This window comes from Gymnoscopelus braueri, assembly GCF_963280865.1.
Source record: "Gymnoscopelus braueri genome assembly, chromosome: 12".
In the NCBI taxonomy this organism is placed as follows: domain Eukaryota; kingdom Metazoa; phylum Chordata; class Actinopteri; order Myctophiformes; family Myctophidae; genus Gymnoscopelus; species Gymnoscopelus braueri.
Window position 1 is genome coordinate 32654910 of NC_137614.1, and position 12205 is coordinate 32667114.

Here is a 12205-nt window from a genome sequence, read left to right on the forward strand (position 1 = left end):
CCAAGGATTAGATATGACTGAGCTGCTCCAGTGTCCTTATTTCTATATGTTATACGATAGGGCATTATAATGTTTGAATCCCATACTGACATTAAGCCTCCTGTTTTATGCTCTCATGGTCAAATCACTGACCTTGAATCACAAACATTTTATCCACAATTCCTTATGGGTATTACAGATGGCTGGGCATGGATCCAACCAATGTTAACCCAAACCACACTTAACCTCTATGAAAATAATATTATTTATGTTGAATGTTTTAAAAAGTTAACTTTATAAAGTTTCACTATGTATGGAAACAAGTTATATTATGTCCTATACTATATTTCATCGTACAACAAATAGAAGCTGACAAGTTCACAAGTCACACCATGTCACATTGTGAGCCTGTGGATCGGCTATTTTTGCTATAAATGTATTTAAAAGTTTGAAGAAAAAATATTCTAAACATTTGGCCAAAATAGGGATGCCAGGGTTAATTGGTTAACAGAATCGTGAATCAAGTAAAAAATTATTAGGGAAATACTTTGTGCATAATTAGTGCATGTACATAAATGAAATAATTTGAACGGGAACACCAAAAGAAATACAAAACATTGGAAACACCTATCATGTAAACACTGTCTCCATCAACTGCTGCTGAAGTGTTTCAAACAGCAAGTCCGTACATGTGGCCTTTCATACTCGTTAAACTATCAGGATCTGAAGAATGTGAACATATTTTCTTTGTCTCGGGATGACAGAGGAGAATGAATGAAAAACAGCCCACAGGGCACAAAGGCCTCTGCTTCTCCTCTTTTGAAGTGTTTAAATACAAACAATGGTGGTGCCTTTTACCCCCATACACCTGTTTGCACCTCAAGCCTAGCATTAGTTGCTGTCTAAGTGCTGTGAGAGGAGACCCAGAGACAGGAGAAAGGTGAAGGCTTTTTTATTTTTAATTTTTTTATAATCACTGTGAACGTTATCCTAACTATCATGGACCTCCTCCGCTTTTCTTTTCAACATCTCGTAAATATGACTTTCTTATCGAAAACCTAATTCATACTCTGTAGTACGATGGTGTCACTTGCCCAAACATTTTCATGTCAAGGACCCCGATATTGATATGTATTTAGCCACCGAATCGCATTTGAAATGATTTTTTGCTAGGGACCCGAATGAGAGAAGGTTTTTCAAAAAAACTTAAAAGAATGCCCAAAAAGAAAACAAAGAAGTGGTTTAACTGTTCCTCATTTTGCCTCCAGTGACCCCACTTTGAGAACCACTGTCATGAAGAACTGAAAGTACCGTAGCAAGAAGAACATCCTCACTCACTAATAGAAAGCTACCGTTGGATGGAATTGATTGTGGCACCAGTAGAGACAACAGTATAGAGCAAAGGCTCTTTCTCAGACTTCTGATAATTACAGAGCATACACTGTATATGGATATTACATTCAGCAGACGTAAACCTGCTAGGCCAACATTGACACTTGCACACACAAGGTATACATGTATGTAAAAATCTAATGGGTGGACTGTCAGAATGGATTTATGTTCCACAGACGATGGAACTAACAATTTGAGTGACCCCATGACCTTTCTTCTAAAGCCAGGCCCAGCCCAAAATATCTTTTGCCAGGCCCAGGCCTGAAAATATCTTTGCACAAATTCTATCTCATAAGCTTAAACGTTACTGAGGGCATTCATGCTCCTTGGAGAATAAACCCTACTGATTATGGTGACCCCATCACCTTTCCTCTAGAGTGTAACGCAAACCTTAGGCCAAAAGGCACTCTGCTTTTTATGATTATTATACTAAAATAAAGTTATTCCATTATTTTAGTTTACTTTAAAGCTTTTGCTGGTTACAATATGTGTTAATCCTTCAATATATGTCCCCCTCTCACATTTCTGGCACCAACAATAATCTTACATTTTCCTTTTTTTGTTATTTGAAAAAGCTTTCCTTTAGCCTGGATTATGCTGTACTTCCGCAGACAGAGGACACGGTTCTTTACATACTGCTGTCTGCAGACATGCATGCGTTCAAGAGCAACACAGGCTGCACTCAATACAAGGCACAATCTAATGACCTTCCTCCAGACAGCTGAAGGACTGTGCCATGGCAAGAGGCCATTGTGTGAGGGGTCGAATAATGAAATACTGATTATCAGTGGAAATTACAAATCAAATACAGAATTGATTTAAACATTACTTTTTGTTTTTAAAGTCCTAAATACGCCCCACAATACATCACTGATCCTTCAACTCCCCTTTCTGCCCCGAGGTCACTTAGGTCATCCTTTCAACAGGTCTTTTCAGTTCCCCAAACATGTCCCAAAACCAAAGTTACCCAGGCATTCGCTGTTGCTGCTCCTAAACTATGGAATAGTTTCCCATCTAGGGCTGGGCGATATGACTTCAAAATCAATAGCACGATTATGTCAAACCTTTGCCTCGATTACGATTAACGCTAGATTATTTATTTATCTTTAATGGTGAAAATAACAAATCTATCAGCTTTCAACAACACGTTGTAATAGCACATATTAAATTAATTAGTAATAATGTGTTATTTTTAATTCCATTAACTCCAAGCCCATACTATTGTATTACCTGAAAGCCTGTCTTTCTTTTTGCTTGATTGTGGTTTCCTTTCTAGAGTGTATTGAACTATTGAATGATCAAAACATTGACTGTTGCCGGAGATGCCATTTGCATTTTGACTGATTGGATTTAGCGACCCTCTCGAGAATTTGTATTGTCAAAATTCAATTTCAGATTGTTTTAAGCTTGATTGAATTACGTCTTCTTGAACCTTGGCACAAGCCTGTCTTTGATCTAAGTAGTCTGAGGGTAAGGAAGGTGTTCTCCTTAAAATTTCAAACTAATCATCACCTTTCTGAATGGACAGTATGATCTTTCACGCGCCGTGTTGTTGTTAAATATCTCGGTATCACGATCGATCCAGAACTCTCCTTTAAACTTCACATTGAACTTACTATTAAAAAAACATATGGCAGCTTGTGCTCACTTTATCCCTCTATCAACTGTTTCTCATTTGAAGTGAGGAAAAGAATAATCTCCCAAGTACTACTTCCCATTGTAGATTATGCTGATATTGTATATCAGAACACCACAGATACTAATCTCAAGCCTCTCAATATATTATACAACTCCCTATGTAGATTTGTGTTGAGGTGTCCATACAGAACACACCACTGTTCTCTGTATAGTTCGCTTGATTGGCTACAGCCTAAGGCAAGAAGGCAACTTCACTGGTACCTATTCCTTTTTAAATGTATTCACTTTAACTGTCCTTCTTACTTGAAACAGTCTCTGGAACCATATACATCACCATACCCGCTTAGACATTCACAACATCCCTATTTTACTGTTCCCAAAAGAATATTTTCTGTAACTGGACGCAGGTCATTCCATTACAAAGCCCCATCTGACTGGAACAACCTTCCTCTTTCTCTCAGATCAGTTACCTCTCTTGGCCGCTTCAGGACTTCCTTGTATTCACATCTCCAAACTACCTGTTCATGCTTCTAACACTGCTTGTACATACGTTTATTTCTGACTTTGATATAGGTCATAGTACTGTATTCTCGACTTCTTTGTTTAAAGTGAGTTGGTGAATGGGTTGCGTGGGTGGTAGAGGGTGAGCAAGCTAACTGTATCTGTACATGTGTGTATTGTGTATTGTGTATTGTGTACTTGTACTGTATGTAATGTTGTACGTATGTGAATAGGACCCCCTCTAAAATGAGATGCTGCAACTCAAGGGGCTATCCTCTCAATAAATTCTGACCAAATTCTGACCAAATTCTTCAGGATGTAGCGAAACTAGTCCTGTTTATGGATGGGGTTTTTATGGGTCTATTTAGCTCCAATTTTGAAATGTGATTTTTTTAACAGGTGTGTTTCATCACATATAGAGCACATTGGAGAGTGTGGTGTCCTCACAATACAATAAACTATTCGGAGGAAGAGACTTTCAGTCAAATTATATAGAACCGTATGTGCATGTAGTCAAAACTGGTGCCACAATAAATGAATTCCAACATTAGCTATCTGGTATCGGATCCTTTCCCAATTTGCTTGCTATGAATATTCAAATACAGTGGGAAGCTTTTTTTTTCACTCGAGTAACACTGCAGAACTGTTTGTGTTGTTAGGTCACACATGGAACCCTAGCGTCCCTATTCTGGGGCAAATATTCTGCGAAAATAGCAGATCTACAACCTCACATCGTGTTGCAACGCAACACGTTGTGAGGTGATTAGAAGAGATTGGTGTAGAGGGAAAAAAGGAGCAGACTAAGTATAGGTCCCTGGAGGAGCCTGTTAACTAAGTATAATAAGGTTTAAGTGGTTAACCATTGGAAAAAGCTGCAGCCATGTCTTCAATAACTAGGGTCAAAAGGACAGGCTTCTCAATGGTGGGGCCCATAGGCCTGTATTATATAACGTGTATGTCCCAGAATCTCACCTCCTCTCCAGGCATGAAGTTGTTGTGACACAAAGGACAGTGGTTGGAGCCTTTACCCAAGACGGGGGCTGAAAACAGGCAGAAATATGACTCTGTTAAGCTTACACAGATCCTATGACTGCCCCCAAGAAAATGACAAAATGACATTGACTGGTATGGAGCTTTGTTTTAAACATAAGCAGTATCTATGTTTTCCAGGCCCATAGGGGGAATGGTGAATACTTCATGGCATTGTTGACGTCATTGTATTATTTAGTTATCTAAAGACAGTGTCAAAGTGGCATAAAAAAGCAATTATCCTTTGACTAAAGTCCAAATGGACCCTTACGGGCCAAATTGACGTTTGCGGGTCCATTGAACACTGAGGATTTTGCTGTGTGGAGACTCACGATTGCAGTTGGGACCCTGGGCGTGGCTGGCTAGCTCATCAGTGGGCACAGCCTCTGAGCAGCGTGGACATTGACTGAATCTGACCCTGCTCTCACATTCCCCCACTAGATGCTCTGTGAGGCTGGCAATCTCCACCACCTGAGAACACACACACACACACACACACACACACACACACACACACACACACACACACACACACACCCCCACACACACACACACACACACACACACACACACACACACACACACACACACACACACACACACACACACATTTGTCTTACTATCTTTGTGACAGCAAAACCAATTTCTCATAAAAATTGCAATTATTAACCTTTTACCCTAACCATAACTTAACCACAACCTGTCAAAGGTTCAAAGTTATATTATCATTGGGTTTAATCCTATTATATAGTGCATGTTTGTCCAACTTTGACTTAATTATTCAGGTAAGTTCACCTTTTAATAAAAAAAACATGATTTCTAAGAAGCCATTAACAAGATGGACCAATATACATTTATGGCCAAAGCTGTCGATAGAAAATGACCCCCCCCCCCCCATCCTAACCATACCTCCTACCTCAATCTTTTCATAATTATAACAACTAGATTTCAGGGCCGCTTCGCGGCCCTCACATCTAGGCCCGATCCGAGGTTGGTCCAGACGCGAACGGCCTTTTTGCATGTAGTTGAAGCACAAGGGGGCGGGGGCGGGTGGGAAGAGAGTCAGCGCACTGAAGTCAAGGCACAGACTATGTGTTGTTGACGGACAACGGATGCACGCTTATGAGAAACAACACAAATAAAACCTGTCAAAACAGTTGCGTGCATTAGCGCAAGATGAGGATAAATTAAACATTCAGTCTAAATGTCCAGCAACTACTACCAATACTTTTGTATTTGAAACTTTACATTTCTCTAAATATTATAAACTCTCAGGACAGCCTAATACAAATATAATTTATGAAAAGGCTACTATAGGCTACAGTGAAGTCGGACTGAATGACTGAAACGTTTTTTCTTTTTTAACTCTCTTGGTGATTATCTGGCACAGTAGTTGTGGATTAGCAAACTGGACATTAATGTTTCCTTTTCGCGTGCGAATTACTGGACATTTAGACTGAATGTTTCCTTTACCCTCATCTTGCGCTAATGCACGCAACTGTTTTGCCAGGTTTTATTTGTGTTGTTTCTCATAAACGTGCATCCGTTGTCTGTCAACAACACAGTAGTCTGTGCCTTGACTTCAGTGCGCTGACTCTCTCCCCACCCACCCCCCGCCCCCTTGCGCTTCAACTACATGCAAAAAGGCCGTTTGCGGTCCAGACAGCACTGGCCTAGTCACTCTGCACACACGTCATGCGAAGTCCGGCCCCTCTGGCCCCTCCTCTCGGCTCCTCTCGGCTCCTCTCCTCTCCTCTCCTCTCCTCTCCTCTCCTCTCCTCTCCTCTCCTCTCCTCTCCTCTCCGCTTTGCTTTGCGGCCCTAACCTCTGGTCCCAACCTCCCAACCTCTGTCATTAGGCCGCCTGTACTGTGGGTAACCATGGCCATCATGACGCAGTCGAGTGTTGTCACAGAAGTCTTTAGGGAAGCTGTTATTGACCTTGCAGGGGCTGTTAGGGTTGGCTGTCCCAAAGGGTCCATGTACAGTAGCATGGATTGACGCAGAGTGACGCAGAGTGGCTCCTTCTGTGGGTCAGGTATGTCTGCTAGTACACCGCCACTCTTTGAGTTTGCCGTAATTGTGATAAAAAGGTCAAACTTCCTGTATATGGTTGCTATGGCAACCTGCCATATCAGGCTGAGGGTCTGATAGGCAAATCAGAGAATCAATCAAGCCGAGAGTCTGATCACAGGTGGGGTAAGATGCCTAAAACATAGCCATAGCTCTGATCAACAGTCTGTGGCAAGTTTCGGGGCAAATGGAGTGATCCTGTGCTTGCTTACCCCGGACGAAATTTCTGAGCTTTTGTCAATTATATAGTAGTAAGATAACTCTAAAAATCTTATAAAACAATATCATATACCCTTTTCCTCATGGGGACAAAACGATTTAATTTACAAAAGTGATGGGTCGCACTCAGAATGACAAGAGTGAGTTCTTCTCCATGTCTTTACAATGAAGGACAAACGTTTCGGCTATCCAGCCTTCGTCAGTGTGTCACACTCACTTTTGTAAATGTTATTGGTCTAAGAGGATATCGCACCAGAGGAGTCAGAGCACGGGGTAACAAAAGGTTCTAGGTCTATCGTGACAAAACAGTCCCCACAAGTTTTTTTTCTAGGCTTGATTTGGCAAATTTCACACACCTACCATTTGATTACTTTGTCAGTCCACTTTCCACAGTCAGTTTGCACTCTTCAGACATTCTCCACACATTCTCCACAGACGTTTACCACTCCACAAGGACTTTCCAGAACTGCCAACAACCCCCCCCCCCCACATATGCCATAGGCCATATACTAGTAACATCAGGGATCTCCATATATCGGCATAATAGGGACAAGGACAGACATACACTATATAGATTTCTATATATGGGCATAAAAGGGACACAGACAGACAGACAGATACAGATACACATAACAGGGTGGGGCATGCATTCCCTTGCATCAACTTGCATCCTTCCCAAGTAGGCCGATGCCCGACGGGCACAGGTCTAGTTTTACCAAGAGAACAATGACTGACGATCATTTTAATTTGATACGCGCATTTAATACACGCATGTTGCCTGTGTGCATGTAAGCAGGGTAATTTGTCAACTTGTTAAAGTTGACAGCTCGGGGCACACTTACCGGAAATTTTAGATTTTGTAGATTTTTATCAAGCTAACGTTGCCTATTTACAGTAGGTAGGCTATCTAGTTACTTAGCGTCTAAAAAAACCAAACATTGAATGTCCTGCTTTGAGTGCTTTCTCCACTTTGTTGGCTTTGTTTGCTCCTCCATGTTTCACCTGAAATCACCTCCATTGACTGACTGCTGAGAGTATTGCCGAACTTGAGGCCGTTTCACGCATGGGCCAAACCAAGTGTACATGGGGGAGGGAGGGTCAAACACTTATGTTTTCCTTAACAAAGGAAATAAAATGTAAATAAATAGTAAATCAGAGTTGACAGGGTGTCAATATAAATTGTATATTGGGGGGCGGGAGGGGGGACAGATCGGTATTTTCCTCCTTTAATGGCATGTGGAGACACTGACGTTCGTATAACAACAACGCTGATCTCCATGTGACATCTGTTTTGGAGGAGAGTAATGAATGAAGAATGATAGTCGCAATGTTCTAAAGGCAATTCACATTGCATTCAGAGGTTGAAATCCAGTCATACGGTCAGGAGGAGGGAAGTGGATGTAATTTGAAACTGCAAACAGAAGCTCACCTGTCTGCATTCATCACAGCGCTGCAGCATGGGACAATGCTTCCAGTAGTGAAGGTCCAACCCGTCCTCTGTAAATGACTCGTCCTTTTTGCTACAGAAAATGCACAGCCTGAAACGCAGTCAATTATTTGGAATCAAATATTATTCCACCTACAGAATACGCCTTCAAAGCCACACAGTAGCTGAATGTGCTGGTAACAGTAGTAGTCCTCAGTGTTCATTTAACCACATGAACCCTAGCATCCCCATTTTGGGAGGCAGATCTACAAGCTCACAACGCATTGCGTTGCGAAGCATTTTGAGCTTGTAGATCGGCTATTTTCGGCAAAGATATTTAGTGTAAATGGAACCAAATGGTTACAGTTGTACGCTCTCAGAGTTACAAATGGATAAATATATATTATTATATATTATTACATTATATTATACAGTAGATGTTGCATGACATACTTGTCCAGGTAGTTGACATCTGATGGCTGATCTTTGACTTCATCTGGTGACGTGTTTGGGGGTGACTTCTCAACAGCTGGAAACATCCCAAATTACACATAACTTAAAACAAAGCTTTTTTTCTACTATCATTATCACAATAATTATTATTGTTATCATGAAAGATTTGTCATAGCTGAGTGGGTAGCGAGGCCGTCTGAGAATCGGAAGGTCGCCGATTCGACCATCGGCTTGCTCATCTACGTGTCAATGGGCCTCATTCAGGAAGCGATATAAGAACAGGTTTGTTCTTTTTAAATTATTTTTCTTAACTAGCAATTTTTCTTAATGTGTTCTTATCTCCGATTCAGCAATGTTTTCATATTTTTAGCTTTTCTCTCATGTAAGAACACATTTTAAGAGTGGTCGAGAGCAGTCTTACAGAGATAATAGAAAACACAGTCCACACATTTTGTTACACTAGTCCAATGCTAGAAAATGTGTGTATGTATATGATATGTTTTAGAGTCATTTGTTTGGATTATTACATTCATGGGCTAAAAATTACTATTGGTCCTTTGATCCAAATTATATCTATAAACCCCTGGAGGATATTGCATACATTCAGACCCTTTTTAATTTCAGTTACATGCTCTCTACTAAAGCCTGATTTATACTTCGGCGCACAATGGTGTTGAGCAGTTAAAATTGCCAATCCACAAGCTCAGTTGCAGATGGAATGTGCTGGGAGCTTGTAGATCTGCAATTTTCGCCACCCGACACAGTTGTACAATGGAGCATAATTTAGGCTTAACAAACTATTTACACCACCACAAAATGTTAAAGTTTTGCCATTGCTGGGTTTTTGATAACCCTAGTGTCAATACTATACTAAAAAAAAACAAAAAAAAAACAGTTAAGATAAATATAATATATATATATATAAAGCAACATTGCTGCTTGAGGCCTAATGTGTCCCCGAGCAAGAAACGTAGGGCTCTATTCTGTGGCACGCTATACCCTTACCCGTTAACCTTTACCCGCGATTTTCTACCCATTACCTGTGAAATGCAGATAATGGAGCTGGCGCTGTCCCTAAACGCTATTCTGCACCTGCTATACCCGTTCTCCATTATGCCGACACCGTTATTTGCAGGTGGAGGCGTGCCCGTGGGCGTGTTGTTGCTATATCCCCAAAATTTCTATTCTGCCCACACACACGGGTGCGGCTTTGGGAAAGCGCACAGCGGATTCTAAAACCACCCGCAAGAGCACACAGACTGCAATGGATTTGTGGAGACGGCCAGAGCGCACAGCGCGCACCTCTCTCTACTAGGCTATTATTGTCAACAAATTTCTGTGATTCTAATTTTACTATAATCAGCAGAAGGGAGGTGTCAATTCCTTGTGTCAATAAGATGATAGTCTATTTAAAGAGGACAATTTGTGTATCGCGCAATGCAATGCTCCAATTTACACACGTCAGTTTTTTACACTTAAAAAAAAAATGATTACAAGTGTACAATATGTTCCATTCCCCTCAATAGGATTACATTATAGGCTGAATTGTTTCATTTCATGCTCACCTGCTTTGCCAGGCTCTTGCTTAACCTCAGAGTTGTCTTTTCCCTGTGTGTGTCCTTCGGTGGTTCCCTTGCCCTTTTCCTTGTCAAACAAATAGACACCAACATCTTCAAAGTGATGCCATCATCACTTTAGTTAGACAATGCACTCACGTGAACAATTATGTAATACTTAATTAGGAACTAAAAGGAAAAATACAGAGTAAAGCCTCAGGGTTAATTTAGTGTATAAACAAAAAAAAGGGGGCAAAAAGTGACATGGTGAAATAAAGTGACACAGAGATGTTTTGGTCCTCAGACCATCATCAACACTGATGGACCGAAACGTCCACTAGCTGTGACACTTTATGCACTTTTGTAAGTAAAGAACAATTATTTGCATCTAAAGAGCCTCGGTTTTCATCTTTCAGTGTGCGAGCCCTTTCTTTTTGTTTATGGACTTTCATGCTGGCCTCTCACACCGGTTTTCAGCCCTATAGTAAGCCTTGAGTTTAGAGCGCCAACTTACTGTGTACTGTAACAAGTATTATTCAATTATATTTCGCAATTTAAAAACATTCCATTGGAAATCTGCCGTGGGAAATATGGCATGACAAACATCCGGGGTGGCCTACAAAAAAGACGTCATCCCTGCAGCACTCCGTTTAGGAAGCTACAGTAGCTCCATCTCAAACATCTCCAGAGCGGGGACATTCCAGCAGGTCATGTGGGCACATGTTTGGATGATAAGAGACAGTAGCACGTTCAACGGCAGCTTCACCTACACTGATCTCCTTCAGGGAAGCCAGCTGCTCCTGGAGAGAGCGAATCTCCTCCTCCTTCTCCTTCTCCCCTTCCCGCTGGCGGCCGCCCTTTTTCGGCGTCTGGGTAAAAGTGATGCATAGTGACATTGACATACCGTTAGCATGAAGGTTCATTTATACTTTGTTGAAGAACACTGTTGTGTAAGCTATCAGCTATCAATTACTTTTGTAGCTATTACTCTATCGATTACTTACGATTAATCGAACAATTGAGAAGCATGTTTTTATTTTCATGTATATATTATCATCCTATAATAATAATTATATAATTCTACAAAGCTCTGTGGCTCTGTGTGAGGCTCTGTCTGTGCGTGCCCCAAAAACGTTTCTGCCCCGTTCTCCTCAGTGGCTGGAGCAATTGATCTGCATTTGCAGACAACCATTGATGACCATTACCATGTGCACGGAACACCGAAGCCCGTTTTTCGCTTTCCCCAAATGTCAGCTGTTTATTAGCGTTTTTGTGTTCGATGGCTCCCGGGTTGCCAAATCATGTGCGTGTTGCCATAGCCGTGAAACAAGCGTGGGTGCTCATATCCCCCGACGGGAATGGTCTAGTATATATGAATTAACCAAAAATTCTAAAATATTTTTTGTAATTGATTAGACTGATTAACCACATAAGTCCTATCTCATACTTAGTCTTACAATGACAAAAAATTATAATAGCCAATCTACAATGAGTCTCATCGTGATGCATTGTGTGCTTGTAGATCTGCTTTTTTCACTATTTTTGAAAAGAATATTGTCATTTTTGACCATTTCAATCAACGATTATTTCATTTACTAAATTGATTTTTTTTTTATCGACTAGATTCAATTAACCCTAGATTCCATCAGTTTGCCAGTCATGCAATCCCCCTCACTGTCCAAATTGCTTTCTCACTAGTCTCTCCTTGCCAGCAGCTATAATTTCAAAACATGACCTACTTCTCTGTCTTACTCATTGTGTACGATCTTGTTTCTTTCCTTCTCTTCTCTTCCTTCTCGTAACTCCTCTGAGTGGCAGTCTTCAGGGAACCAAAAGGTTCCTGGTTCAATTCCTGGCTCCTCCTCTCATTGTGATTAAGTGTCCTTCAGCAACAAGACACTGAACCCCTAACTGCCCCTGATGAGCAGGTTGGTGCCATG

The 12205-nt window shown here is 41.0% G+C and overlaps 1 protein-coding gene across 3 annotated transcripts in view; it reads right to left on the reverse strand.

The window, feature by feature from the left end:
- Positions 1 to 12205, reverse strand: part of cep104 (centrosomal protein 104) — a 51058-nt gene that overhangs the window by 4455 nt on the left and 34398 nt on the right. For 2 of the 3 annotated variants that reach the window (XM_080443701.1, XM_080443700.1), the window contains 6 exons: positions 11036 to 11134; positions 10275 to 10353; positions 8710 to 8785; positions 8260 to 8368; positions 4872 to 5010; positions 4483 to 4550 (listed from right to left, as the gene is read on the reverse strand). In XM_080443701.1, the coding sequence (XP_080299827.1) occupies positions 4483 to 4550; positions 4872 to 5010; positions 8260 to 8368; positions 8710 to 8785; positions 10275 to 10353; positions 11036 to 11134 (570 nt within the window). The remainder of the gene's footprint in view (positions 1 to 4482; positions 4551 to 4871; positions 5011 to 8259; positions 8369 to 8709; positions 8786 to 10274; positions 10354 to 11035; positions 11135 to 12205) is intronic. The other variant, XM_080443702.1, reaches the window with a different exon arrangement.